We start from the raw sequence: 15007 nt of genomic DNA, 5'->3' as shown, positions 1-15007 counted from the left end.
TATTTAGTATTTAACTCACTGCCACATCTCTTCCAGGCATGCCCACCTTGAAGAAGTTCTGCTCCTCTCTCCGACAGGATTTCCGTTCCAATCTCTCTTCTTGCCCACCGACATTAATTTCACTGTCACTCCTAGTGTTTGACCAGGTATTTGCTAAAACTCGTTTCCACAGCCATATCACAAGTTCTGAGGAAGGGTCACCGGACCTGAAACGCTAACTCTGTTTTCTCCTCCACAGATGCTGCCAGACCTGCTGAGCTTTTCCAGCAATTTTGTTTTTGTTGCTGTAGAAATGCAATTTGCTTTCAACTCGCCACAATGATTGAGATTATTTAAGGACCTAAAGTGGTTGCAAATATTAAAGGAAGTTTCATAGGGAAGCCAGCACCTGAAACCGCGGGAGCACAAAATAACACATCGACATCATGTAATTCAGGAACATCGTGTAACCTCAAGAACACAAAGTAACCTTGTGACCTACCATAACCTGAATTGAGGTACACAATGTATCCCCATTCACACAAGAACATAATGTAACCCCAATAACAACATGTAACTCAAGAACAAAATGCAAAGGTCGAACACGATCTAATCCAGCAACACAAAACAGTAAACTAAAACAAAGATAGTAGGAACTGCAGATGCTGGAGAATCCGAGACAACAAGGTGGGGGGCTGGATGAACACAGCAGGCCAAGCAGCATCATAGGAGCAGAAAGGCTGACGTTTCGGGCCTAGACCCTTCATCAGAAACTAAAACAAAGAACTGGGGATGCTGAACATCAGAAACATAAATTCCTGGAGAAACTCAGCAGGTCTGGTACAACCTGTTATTTCAGTGACCCTATTTCAGACCTAAAAGCACACTAACTAGTAACCTCCCACTGTCGCTCACAGTGACACTCCATATTTCGAAACGCGATTGCTGCTTTGTTCAGTGGTTTCTGGTCTGACTCGGCCACAGTACAGGCCGCACCGGGATCCCACCGTGGGACAAGGTTGATCTCCGCTTCCAGCGGTTCCTGGAGCGGGAAGATCGTCTTCCTGAGCATGGGAGAGAACCAGGTGAGATTGCAGCCCAGGAGAACGGCCGCGGGGACCAAGAAGAAACCGGGTTAAGCCGGGTGTGAGTTACTGATCACGAGTGATAGACTTGTCCCCTTCATTACTGTACACCAATGTAATACAGTGAGAGATCTGTATCCACCATTACTGTACCCAAGTATTATAACAGTGACAGACCTATATCCACCAGTACTATAACCCAGCATTATACAGTGACAGAGCTGTTTCCATCAGTACTTTACCCCAGTATTATAGAGTGACAGACCAATGCCCACCAGTACTGTAGCCCAGTAGAATAAAGTGATAGACCTGTCCCCACCATTACTGTACTCCAGTATTATACAGTGACAGACCTGTCCCCATCAGTACTATATCCCAATGTTATACAGTGACAGAACTGTCCCCTCTATTACTGTACCTCAATATTATACACTGACAGACCTGTCCCCACCAGTATTGTCCCCCAATACTATAGTGACAGACCTGTATCCACCAATACTGTACCCCAGTATTATACAGTGACAGAACTGTTTCCACCAGTACTTTCCCCCAATATTATACAGTGCAGACCTGTCCCCACCAGTACTATACTGCAATATTATACAGCGATAGACCTGTCCCCACCAGTACTGTACCCCTGTATTATAGTGACAGATCTGTTTCCAGCAGTACTTTACCCCAATATTATACAGTGACAGACCTGTCCCCACCATTACTGTACCCCAATATTATACAGTGCAGACCTGTCCCCACTAGTACTGTACTGCAATATTATACAGTGATAGACCTGTCCCCACCAGTACTGTACTGCAGTATTATGTAGTGACAGATCTGTTTCTACCAGTACTTTAACCCAATATTATACAGTGACAGACCTGTCCCCACCAGTACTGTACCCCAGTATTATATACTGACAGATCTGTCCCCACCAGTACTGTACCCCAGTATTATAAAGTGACAGACCTGTCCCCATCAGTACTGTGCCCCAATGCTATATAGTGACAGAATTGTCCCCATCAGTACTGCACACCAGTGTTATATAGTGACAGATCTAAGCCCTCCATTACTGTACCCCAATATTATGCAGTGACAGATCTGTCCCTATCAGTACTATAACCCAGTATTATACAGTGACAGATCTGTGTCCACCATTGTTGTATCCCAGTGTTAAACAGTGATAGACCTGTCCCCACCAGTACTGTACTGTAGTGTTAAAAAGCGACAGATCTGTCCCCACTAGTACTGTACCCAAGTGTTATACAGTGACAGATCTTATCCATCAGTACAGTGACAAACCTGTATCCGGCAGTCCTGTACCCAGTATTGTACAGTATCAGATCTGTATCCACCAGTACTGTACCTAATTTGTACAGTGTCAGATCTGTATCCACCAGCACTGTAACCCAGTGTTATGCAGTGACAGATCTTCATCCATTAGTACAGTACCCCAGTACAGTACAGTGACAGACATGTCCTCACCAATTCTGTACCGCAGTGTTATCCAGTGATAGTCCTGTCCCCACCAGTAATATACTGCAGTGTTCTACAGTGACATACCTGCCCCCACCATTGCTGTAGTGTCATGATTTTAATAGTGATAAACCTGTCCCCACCCAATACTGTACCCCATGTTACACATGGGCGGACCCGTCCCAACAATACAGTGCAGTGTTGCACACAGACTGACTTGTACCTGCTAGTCCTATATTCCAATGCTATACGGTGATAGACTTAGCGTCATAGAACTGTACAGCGTGGAAGCACACCCTTCGGCCCAACTCGTCCAAGCTGACCAGATATCCTAAATTAATCTAGTCTCATTTGCCAGTATTTGGCCCTTATCCCTTTAAACACCTCCTATTCACATACCCATCCAGATGCCTTTGAAATTGTGATTGTACCAGACTACACCACTTCCTCTGGCAGCTCATTCCATACATGCAGCACCCTCTGCGTGAAAAAGTTGCTGCTTAGGTCCCTTTTGAATCTTTCCCCTCTCACCTTAAACCTATGCCCTCTAGTTTTGGATTCTGCTACTCTTGGGAAAAGACCTTGGTTATTCACCCTATCCATGCCCCTCATGATTTCACCCCTCAGCCTCCGATACTCCAGGGAATTTAGCCCCAGTTTATTCAGCCTCTCCCTATAGCTCAAACCCTCTAACCTTGGCAATATTATCGTAAATCTTTTCTGAAGTTTCACAACATTCTTCCTGTAGCATGGAGACCAGAATTGAACACAGTATTCTAAAAGTGACTCGTCCTCATGATTGCAGTACCCCAGAGATATACACTTAGAAATTTGTCATGACCATTGCAGTACCCCAGTTTATATAGTGACAAACCTGTTCTCAATGGAACTGTACCCCAATGGAATACATTGACAGATCTGCCCCCACCATTGCAGTTTTCCTGTGTTAGAAAATGACAGACATGTCCTGACCCATGCTGTACCCCAGTGTTATACAATGACAGACCTATCCTATCCAGTGTTCTACCCTAGTGTTACAGATTGATAAGACCCTATCAGTACCGTACCTGTTTCGTACAGTGACAGATCTATCACTACTAATACTGAGTATCATACAAAAACTTAATTACCCTTTAATGTATCTTTAGGCTTGTTTGCATAACATCTGTGATTGGAAAAATGTTAGAGTCCCTATTATTATAAATGATGTTATAGTAGACCATTTAGAAATAAATGATAATGTTCAAGCAGAGCTAGCATGGCTTCATCAAAGTAAAATCATGCCTGACAAATCCATCAGAAATCTTTGAGGCAGTATCAAGCAGGATGGAGAAAGGGGAAGCACTCCTATATTTAGATTTCCAGGAGTACTACACATTAGGCCACTTAATAAATTGTGTCCATGTTATTGGAGGTAGTGTATTAGCATGGATAGAGGATTGGCTAACAAATAGTTCGCAGAGAGCTCAGATAAAGAAAACATTTTCAGGCTGGCAACCTGTGACTAATGGAGTGCCAGAAGGATCAGTGCTGGGGCCGCAATTATTTACATTACAGTGAATGATTTGAATGAAGAAAGTGAAATGTACTCTACCCAAGTTTGCAGAGGATACAATATTAAGTTGGAAAGCAACTGAGAGGATATCAGAGAGTCTGTAGAGCTGTGTGGACAGGTTAAGCATGCGGTCAAAAATTTGGCATATGGAATGTAATCTGAGAAAATGTGATGTGTGCACTTTGTGAGGAAGAATAGAAGTACTGCTTACTATTTAAACAGAGAAAGACTGCAGAAAGCTACAGCAACAGGGGGATTTTGGAACCCTCATGCAGAAACCTCAGAAAGCTAACAAAAGGGCTCAGCAGGTAATAGGAAGTGCAAATTGAATGTTGCCCTGTGTTATATGTTATTATAAAAGTGGGGGAGTATTGCTAAAACTATACAAGGCACAAGTTAGACAATACCTAGAATACAGGAAACAATTTTAGTTCCCTTTTCTAAAGGAAATATATACTGGCATTGTAGGCTGTCCACAAAAGGTTCACAGGATTGATCCCACACATGGACAGATTTTCTTATGAAAGAGGTTAAGTGGGTTCAACTACACTCTTTGGAGTTTAGAAGAATGAGAGAAGACCTTATTGATACGTACGAGATTCTTAGGGACTTGACAGGGTAGACACAGAGAGGTTATTTTCCATTGTGGGAGGTTGAGGCCAGTAACCTCAGCGCTGTGAATAGTTGGGACCCACAGTCCTGTATAGCTCACTTAGACCCTGACTGATGCTGAACAAGTTGCCAGGGATAGAAGTGGCAGGGACAGCAGATGTTGTTGAAGAACTTTAGCAAATTTATACGTTACGTACAAAGAATAATTCATCTACGTCCTTTGTGACCACAGCCTTCTGAAAATGATGGGAGTGGCTGGAGAAAATAAGCATTCATCAGTTTTGTGACTGACCGAGGAGGATGTGGAATGAGTGGTCTGGGATACTTTCCAAACCCAGCAAGGTCTTGTCATTGATAGCAGGAGGAATTCCAGACTATAAACTAAGGGTGTGGCACCCTTCATGGATGGTGCAGGTCTTTGAACTGACCACAGTGCAGCCATAAGCAAACATTGGTGGGAGCCAGCAGAGAGGGAGAATATGTAAGGTGGGTCATTGGGTCCATGGAGCAATAAGATATCAATAAAATAAAGAGGCAATTTTAAGATGGTGACAGAATTTGGAGGTTTGTGTTGAGGGAAGATGAGACATTCATTCATCCCACCCCAAGTTCACTGCCTGGTCTGTGCTGATTAGAGGCTTAGGTTTGGCCTCAGCATCTCTGGGCTAGCCTAAGGGAACAGTTGGCTAAATTCCACCTGTTAGACTATATCTGATGCATGTTTAGGAACATCAAGCGAGGGAAGGCTTGGAGCTTTGGTTGCGATGTATTCCAAGTAGAACTGTCATCTAGCGTGACTTGTGCAGAGTGGATGGAATGGTCGATGTTCTTGATAAACCATTGACTCCAGGAAAGGATCTAAGAAGTGTGAAAGGACAGGAAATAAAGAGATGATTAAATTAATTTGACGTATTTAAAAATGATCAGGAATGTATGAAAGACTTGAAGCTGATTGTGGTTTTCTGTTAACTGCTGTTGTTCACAATTTTCTTTTATTATAGTATCTTAAACATAGTAAAACACAAGGCATTTGACAAGCGTATCATCAGACAAAAACGAACAAGCCTAATTAAGGGTGACTCAAGAGATAGTTATTATAGACCTGCTTAAATCAGGATCAAGAGGTGGAAAATTCAGGGAGGGAATTCCACAGCCTCAGACCCAGACAGCTACAAACACTGCTGCTAGTGTTGATATGAAGGGAATGTTACGCAACAAGCCACAGTTGAAGGAATATAAGTGAGGGCAGGGTGGCACAGTGGCTCAGTGGTTAGCATTGCTGCCTCACAGCATCAGGGACCCAGGTTCAATTCCACTCTCAGGTGACTGTCTGTGTGGAGTTTGCACACTCTCCCTGTGTCCATGTGGGTTTCCTCCAGGTGCTCTGGTTTCCTCCCACAGTCCAAAGGTATGCATGTTAGGTGGATTGGCCATACTAAACTGCCCATAGTGTCCAGGGATACGCAGGTTAGGTGGATTAGGCATGGTAAATGTAGGGTTACAGAGAGAGGGTGATGGGTTGGATCTGGGAGAGATGCTGTTCAGAGGGTTAGTGTGAACTCAATGGGCTGAACGGCCTGCTTCCACATTGTAGGGATTCTCTGAATATTGCTGGAATGGAAGAGGTTCCAAAGGTAGTGAATGCCATTGAGGAATTGGAAAATGAAAGTGAGATTTTAAAAATGATGTAGTTTGAGAATGGGAATATAGGTCGATGGACATAGGGCTGAGGGATGAAAGTGACTTTCTGTGGCTTTGGGAACTTACAGAGAAGCTTTGGTTGACCTCTCCAGAGGGTGAATAATGGGCTACTGACCAGGAATGCACTATTATAGTCTAGATGTCACAAACGCATGGTGGATGACAGTTCCAGTTGCAGAAGAGCTAAGGCAGGGGCAGAGTTGGATGAGACTTTTGAGGTGGCAAGAGGCAATCGTAGTGATTCTCAAACTGCTTGCAATCCCTGAAATGGTTGGCTGCAACATCCTTCTCCAATATCTTCCTCCATCATTCACTGAGTGGGACTGCCCTTGCCTGGTGCCAATCTCTCATCTCCTCCAGCCCTGCAGCCCCAGAGATATCCACACTTGTCTAATTCTGGCCTCTTGTGCATACCCAATCCTAATCCCCTCACCATCGGTGCCCATGTCTTCAGTCACCAAGGGGCCAAGCTCTGGAATTTCCTTCCTAAACATCACTACCTCTCTATCCTTCTTTCAAGATGCTGCTTGAAACCTACTTCTTGGTTTATGGTTTTGTCCATCTGCAGTAGTATCCTTTCACATGCTCCAGTGTCTTATTTTGTTTTATAATATTTCACCCAATACACCCTTAGGATGTTTTGTTGCGTCGAGTGCAAAGTATCAATGGAAATTGTTATTGAGCTATGACCACAAGAGAACGTCACTTGTCATTTCAGAAAAGCCTGCTGCAAGTCTGAGACAAGGCAGAAATCTAATTGTGGAGATTAAAACTTGGGGGTGGGAGAAAGATGGACACAAATTTGAGTGTGACAACACATTTGATAACTTGAGAGAAGAAAGGGATTTTTGTGATGGGAGTAGGAAGCGTAGAGTCACTGAAGTCTTCTTGGAAGTGATGGCATTACATTAGCTGATTTGAGAGAGAAGAGTACTTGAAAAGATAGACTGTTTTTATTATTAGATAGGTGCCAGGATTTAAAATTGAGAGGTCAAAACTTTGGTGGGATTAGGGTTGAGAGAACTGGAGATGGGTCTCATGTGACTTGTTGCTCCATTCACATTAATACTTTCTTCTCTCGAGGTTCATTCGCATGGAATTTTATGGAGAACTGAACTGTCCAGGCAGTGGTGAGGGAAGGAGTTACTAATGGCTGGCCAGGACACAAGGTAACACTTGCATCTGAATGGGTTCATTAATTCTGGGCCTAAGAACACGGCAGAGTCCAGCACCAGGAAAGATCACAGTTCATCCAAAAAGAAATTCTCCAAGTTATCCAGAATCCTCAAATATCCTTCAAGATCCTCAAACATCTTTTAAAATCCCTGCCCCATCCATACACCATGACTGCACTATTTGCTAGACTATTTCACACACATGCCACACTGTATAAGCTGTTTGAATCTAAATTATCCACGTCCCTATCATCCTTTTATAACTGATTTTGTCTTCTGGTTCTGGAATTTTTGCTCCTCTTCAATGTAGAACCAAAGTGGTTACAAACACAATAAAAAACAAAAAGAACTGCAGATGCTGTAAATCAGGAACAAAAACAAAAGTTGCTGGAAAAGCTCAGCAGGTTTGGCAGCATCTGTGAAGAAAAAAATCAGAATTAATGTTTCAGGTCTGGTGTTCTGAGGAAGGGTCACTGGACCCGAAACGTTAACTCTGATTTTTTTCTTCACAGATGCTGCCAGACCTTCTGAGCTTTTCCAGCAACTTCTGTTTTTGTTCCTGGTTACAAACACAAATGGAGCCATTCATCCTATTGCAATAATGCAGGCTGTCTGCAACAGAGAATTGGCTAGTCCCACTCCATGCCTTTTCTCATTTCCCTGCAAATTTTCTCACATCAGGTGCTTATCTGATTCCTATTTGGAAGCCATAAATCAATCTACCTCACAAAACTCTCGGGTAGACACTTTCAAGAATCAAACCATTCTCTGCATAAAATGTTTTTCCTTAGGTCACTTTTGTTGTCTTAGCCAGTCATCTTCAGTTGGTATTCTCTGGTTCTTGACCGACAGATAATGGGAATAGTTTATCATGATCTATTCAGTTCAACTCCCTCAAGATTTTTAAATACCTCCAAAGTTCCTCTCAACCTTCTCTTCACTAACACTTCATTAGGATTCAGTTCACAGGTAGCAAATCCTTCAATAATCTCTCCCACAATAGTCAGTCAATCCGAAGTTATAGAAATAGAAGTTCGCCACTCAACCCATCAAGTTTCCCATTCATTTCAGTGGGACCTTAGCTGAACTAAATAGATTAGTTCTGTCCGGAAACTTAGGTCTGTAATTTGTAGTATCCTTGCCTGAGCAAAATCTATGAAAATTCCAGAATTGGAGTCGATCGTTCAAACAAAGCAGCCACTTGATTGGCACCTCTTTCACCACCTTAAACATTCATTCTCTCCACCACTGGCATGCAATGACAATGATGTGTGCTACCTACAAAATGCATTGCAGCACCTCACCAAACCTGTACTGTTCATCATTTATATAAACTACTTGGATGAGAATTTAGAAGGAATGGTTAGTAAGTTTGTGGATGACACCAAAATTGATGGTACAACTCTTTTATAACCGTTTTCATTCTTCACCCACTCTACAGTAACCAATCACAGGCTCTCCACACTCTCCAGGATAACCAATCACAGGCCACATGCCCTCTCCACAGTAATCACAAGCTCTCAGCATTTCCCAGCCTCAGCCATGCTCATTCTCAGAATTGTATTGAGTTTTTTGGTGTTGGGTATCAGGACTCAGGTTTCTTTGAAACCCAGCAGCACTGACCCAACAGTTAACTGGAAGCCAAATACTGTTGCTGTTGTTCACTTTGCTTTATTCACTGAGTTCAATAATGTATGAATGGAATTCTTTCCTAGTCCCAGGTCTGACCTGAGGCAGGAAGGCTAAGGAAATGGTTCCAAGGTACTGGGCTGGGACTTATGGGGAATGTCCCTCTCCAGTAAAAATGGGGACAACATGCAAAGTGCTGGTATGGACCCGACCAAACAAGATTTCTGTATACAGCAGGCCAGGCAGCATCAGAGGAGCAGGAAAGTTGATGTTTCGGGTCGGGACCCTTTTTCTGAAGAACGGTCCCGACCTGAAACGTCAACTTTCCTGCTCTTCTGATGCTGCCTGGCCTGCTGTGTTCCTCCAGCCCCACATTGTATTATCTCTGACTCCAGCATCTGCAGTTCTTACTATCGCTGAGATTTCTGTACACAGTTTTCAACCTAAACTGCTTTGAAGAGTTGTCAGAGCATCTTGATTACCCCCAGAGGGGCAGGTGGATGGAGATCTTATATAGCAGCCACCATGGTCATGGTTTGTCAGGTAGAAGAATAAAACTTCAGGAATAAGAAAGGAAATCCAGCTGTGCGGACCACATACCTAGAGAGTAAAGAAAATTCCAACAAAATTACCAAAACAAAACAAAAAATGAAGTGGTTCAACTTTTATTGTAATAGTCTTGACATGTTGTTTGTGTTTCACAGTCCGCAAGAGGAGGAGAGCCCCCAAGAGAGGGGCATTCTGCAAGTCTGGACGGCATGTGGTATCTCTGGGATCCCCAAGCAGCTACCTGGCCTTGGTGGCAAGGTGGTCTTACAGGCTGCTCTGGGAGCCGAACATGGTGTGCTCCTTACAGAAGGTGAGGGACTTGAGCAAAGCGAAGCCTGACAACAGGAAAGCCCTTTGAATGTGGCAGCCTTGCCATTCGCAGCAAGCAGATTTGTTTGAGGCAAGAGAGTGGGTCATGAGGTGGAGGTAGTTCTTGGGCAGACATTGGGCATAATCCAGCTGGTAGAGTAAGGGCTGGGAACGACCGTGTTGGAGGAGCCTGAGTGAGTTGCTGCAATGATTCCGGATTTCACTCCTGAATAGCCTGGCTCTGATTTTAAGATTATGTGCCCAAGTTCTGTCCGTCATCAACAAGGCGTAAATTGACAGTTCGATTGAAAACACTACTCTTGCCTGCATGGGTGCAACTCCAATGCCACAAAACACTTGACACTATCCAGGTCAAAGCAGCCACTTGATTAGCATCCCATCCACCAGGAATGTACAGGGTGGAAAGTGTGTACCATCTACAAGATGCACAGTGCAGTAACTTACCAAAGCTCCTCCGAGCACCTTCGAAAACCATGATCACAATCATAAGAAAGACGAGAGCAGCACATGCATGAGAACACCACTGCCTACAAAATTCTCCTCCAAGACATGCACCACCCTGACTTGGAAGTATAATCACCATTCCTTGACTGTTGCTGGGTCAAAATCTTGGAACTCCCTTCTTAACAGCACTGTGGACTGCAGCACTTCAATGAAGCAGTTCAGCACCAGTTACTCCAGGGCCGTCAGGGATGGGCAACAAATACTGGCTAGTAAACAGTTCTCATGTCCCATGAATTAAAAAAAAGACTAGATTTATATTCTAGATTTATTCAAATTAATTTGAATTCTGCCATTTGTGCAGTGATTTGAAGAGATTTCCATTGGACCATGGATTATGGTTCAGGAACATTACTTTTACATTATTGTCTCTTGTTAAGGTAGAATGATGGAAGGGAAGTAAGTGGAGATTAGATACAGATCAGAATGTTCTAATTGAATAGTGGAACAGGTATAGAAATTCCTACTGCTGTTTTGATAAATTTCCTAGTCTTCTCTAGACACAGTTAACCACAACATTCATCTCTCCAGTTCCTGCCCCGGTGTCCAACTCATTGGGACTCAAATCTGGTTGCACTTTCAATTCTTGTCAGAGCATCTCCAGCTTTTTTACTTAACTCACTACCACTGCCATTCCCCTAAGGACCATCACTCCATCCTTCCCCTTGGTGAAATAATTCACAAGCGTGCCCTCAGATCCTATATGTCCTCCTTGTTCACAACTCCTAGTTTTACTTGAATGCAAAATATTGCAGATGCTGGAAATCTGAAACCGAGAATGGTGGAGAAACACAGCAGGTCTGGCAGCATCTATGGAGAGAGAAACAGAATTAACACGGAGTCTAGTACAAATCTTTTTCAGAAATCATACTGGACTTGAAATGTTAGCTCAGTTTCTCTCTCCATCTGTGCTGCCAGATCTGCTGAGTTTTGTCAGCATTTTCTGTGTTTGACCCATTTCTAATGCTTTTTGCCTTTTGCCAACCCCTTCACGGCTTGGCTTGTCTGACATCCAGTCTTAAAGGAGGCAAAATTGCTTTGTTACACCTTGAGAATTAGCTTTGTCCCTTGCCATTAACTGTATCTTCATGACCGATGCTATCCCTCACTCTGATTGATGGCTTGGGCCAAATCAAACTGGTACCAACCTTGGGGATCTATTCAAATTCTAAATCTATTCAATTCCTGCTCCATATTCTTTACCCCACTTAAATCAATCCGCTTCCAAAATCCTCCGACATGGCTTGGTTACCTCTACAATTTACTATCCTGCTAGTCTGCGGTAAACCTATACTTATTCAAAATAGAAATCTTGAACCAAGTCCCATTCTCAGTCCCTACTCTGGCTCCCTGTCTCCATCTCTTTAATGTCTTCCAGCACTTATAGCACCTTGGGCCTAATCTTCAGAATGCAAACTCCCTTGGTGAACTAATGCCTGAAATTCTTCTCTTTTTTTTTCAGATGGCGATGTCTACAGCTTTGGACGCCTTCCATGGGGACTGGACTGTGAGGCTAGTCAGTCAACAGGCCCAATGCTGGAGCAGGCCTTAGCTTGCTTGCACGTGGTCAGTGTGGCGGCCGGTACCTACCACAGTGGGGCAGTAACCGAGGATGGAGCCGTATACATGTGGGGCGAGAACTCATCCTGCCAGTGCGCAGTCCAGGGTCAAAGCCAGATCCCAATACCCACCCTGGTCACAATATCAGACTCTGAAACCAGCCCCCCAGAGTTGGTCAAGACAGTGCAGCTGGCCTGCGGAGAACAGCACAGCTTGGCACTGTCATCGAGGAGGGAGATCTGGGCCTGGGGCAGCGGCTGCCAGCTCGGACTCGTCACAGCCACTTTCCCCTTGGCAAAGCCACAGAAGCTGGAGCACCTTGCTGGCCGGGCAGTGATACAAATCGCCTGTGGTTCCCACCACAGTCTGGCACTGGTTCAAAGGCCCTGGCCCCATGAGAAGAAACAGAACTCGGAAAAATGCCACCACTGCCACCAGCTGCTGCTGACCATGATGGACAAAGAAGATCATGTGATCATCTCAGATAGCCACTACTGTCCTCTGGGCATGGCGCTGTCCAACTCAGAACACAAGAACTCTGCCCAGAATCCTGATCACCACTGCTCCCCATCTGAGCAACTCCCTCACAATCATGTAACGGGCGCAGACAGCTCCAAGCAGCCCCAGCCAGTGCATCCTGAGCACTTCCCAGGTGATACTGACAAAGTGGAATCAGCACAATGTCCTGATAACTCTGAGGCGGGTGAACCTCCCAGCTTGCAGCAGGAGCCCAATGGAGTATTAAACCACACAAAACCCAGGAGTTCACAGTACCCCGATGAGGAGGCAGTAAAAGCATACCTCAGAAAGCTGTCTGACATCTCCCAGCTGGACTCCTCCTCAAAAAGCGTGCACCCTCCCAACTTGCCGCCTTTATCCACGTCTGAGGACACCCAACCCAGCAGCCCTTCCTCTGCAGCACCTTCAACATTTAATAACCTGGTTGTCTCCTGTGCCTCGGTTGTTGGCGAGAGAGTAGCCGCCACCTATGAAGCCCTTTCACTCAGAAAAGTAGTGAACTACTACTACCCATCTCAGGGTGCAATCGCGGCTTGCATCGGCAGCCCAGCCAGTGGTGGAATCCAGCACAAGGAAACCAGAAAGGAACTGGTAAAAATGGAGGAGTCCATGCCCGATAAAAAGAGCTTCAGCCTGGGGGATATACGGGAGCAAGACTCGGAGGGCTTTTGTCGTCGACTGTCCCTGCCAGATCTTCTATCCCAAGGTACTGCCCAACTACAGGCAAAACATGGTGCTCAGTCAGGTAGAGCTCACAAGGCGCCAGAAATCACTGAAGCAACGTCAGAAGTCAGACGACACCCAGTTATAAAACTGAAAGAACTGCGGATGCTGTAAATCATAAAGAAAAACAGGAATTGCTGGAAAAGCTCAGCAGGTCTGGCAGCTTCTGTGAAGAGAAATCAGAGTTAATGTTTTGGGTCCAGTGACCCTTCCTCAGAACTGGGGTTGAAATGACAGTTTTGAATGCTTGTGATTTCAAATTAACCTGTTGGACTATAACCTGGTGTCATCTGACTTCTGACCTTGTCCACCCCAGTTCAACACTGGCACAACAGCAGCTTCACCAATGACAGATGAACGATTTGCATAAATAGCCTCTGACAACACTTAAATCATTCACCAATCTTTACAGGCTTGCCCTGACATTCTTGTTTTTCTCGATTCAGCAATGGATTGTTATTTGAACAATGGGTAGTAATTACTGGTGGTTGTTTAAGCTGGGGTTTCAGATGTGTTGTGTTCTCACTAAACTGCTCTTGAATATTCTTCATTCAAGCCAGTCACTTTTTGGAACAACCCAGGTACTTGGGAAGCCTATTGTTCCCCAGTAGTTTCCGCTTTTCAGTGCTTCAGCCAATCAGGGTCGTCTTTGCTAATTACTCAGCACCAGTTTTTTAGCTGCAGTTTAAATTGTTTTGATTGTTTTAAATTTGGAATTATTGTATCTGTCTTCATGAGCATAAGCCAAAACAATCTCAGCAGCATGTCCCTCTTTTCAGCAATATTGAACCATTCTTGCCTGATATGAATGTCTGATACCTGGTATGTGTTAGGGATTTTTATCGTTGAGGTTATTGTATATGAAGAACTATTTGACTCACAATTACTTGATTATATTGCACCCCAATCATAACGCTAATTGCTTAAATACGCATTATTTCTTGTGCTTCTGTGCTCTGATCTGACTCCAAGATATAATGTCATACATGTTTACTGAAGGGCCTTTCCTTCATTCAAATATACAGTCCCTCACCTAGGGTCTGATCTAAGATATGATACGGGGTTAGGCGTCCTCCAGATGCAGGATTATACCCCCCACTTCCACTGATGCACCATCCAATTAATTCAGAAATCCTTTCAGGTTTTTGCTTCCACTGGGCTGTCTGGATGTCTGATTCTTGAAACAAACACCGCGAATCCTGGAGAAACTCAGCAGAGTTGTGTAGAGAAAAGCAGAGTTAACATCGAGTCCAGTAGCACTCTTCTTCAGAGCAAAATACTTTTGAAGAATGATTCCGGACTTGAAATGTTAACTCTGTTTCTCTTTCTGCAGGCATTCCCGGACCTGCTACTCGGTTTCTCTAGTCATCTCTGTGTTTGCTGTGGTTGGTTTGCTCGCCGAGCTGGTTCATTAGTTTGCAGACTTTTCATTACCCTACTGGATAACATCATCAGTGCAACCTCTGATGAAGAGTTATTGTGTTTTCTGCTTGTTATTTAAACGCTGGGGTCCGTTGGAGTTGGTCATCTCATTTCCGGGTTTTCTTTGCAGTAGTGTGTATATAGGGTCTAATTCTACCTGTTTATTGATGGCCTTCTTGGTGGAGAACCAGGCCTCT

The 15007-nt window shown here is 44.2% G+C and overlaps 1 protein-coding gene across 5 annotated transcripts in view; it reads left to right on the top strand.

Moving 5' to 3' along the window:
- The first annotated feature begins 968 nt into the window (after window positions 1-968).
- The window catches only part of als2b (alsin Rho guanine nucleotide exchange factor ALS2 b), a 109531-nt gene continuing 95492 nt past the window's right edge, over window positions 969-15007 (top strand). For all 5 annotated transcript variants that reach the window (XM_048598926.1, XM_048598924.1, XM_048598925.1 and 2 more), the window contains exons 1-4: window positions 969-1064; window positions 7486-7571; window positions 9911-10065; window positions 12049-13371. In XM_048598926.1, the coding sequence (XP_048454883.1) occupies window positions 7552-7571; window positions 9911-10065; window positions 12049-13371 (1498 nt within the window). In that variant the 5' untranslated portion in view covers window positions 969-1064; window positions 7486-7551. The remainder of the gene's footprint in view (window positions 1065-7485; window positions 7572-9910; window positions 10066-12048; window positions 13372-15007) is intronic.

This window comes from Rhincodon typus, chromosome 7 (assembly GCF_021869965.1).
Source record: "Rhincodon typus isolate 14 chromosome 7, sRhiTyp1.1, whole genome shotgun sequence".
Classification (NCBI taxonomy): Eukaryota; Metazoa; Chordata; class Chondrichthyes; order Orectolobiformes; family Rhincodontidae; genus Rhincodon; species Rhincodon typus.
The sequence above is the reverse complement of the archived record's forward strand: the minus strand, read 5'-3'. Positions and strand labels throughout refer to the sequence as shown.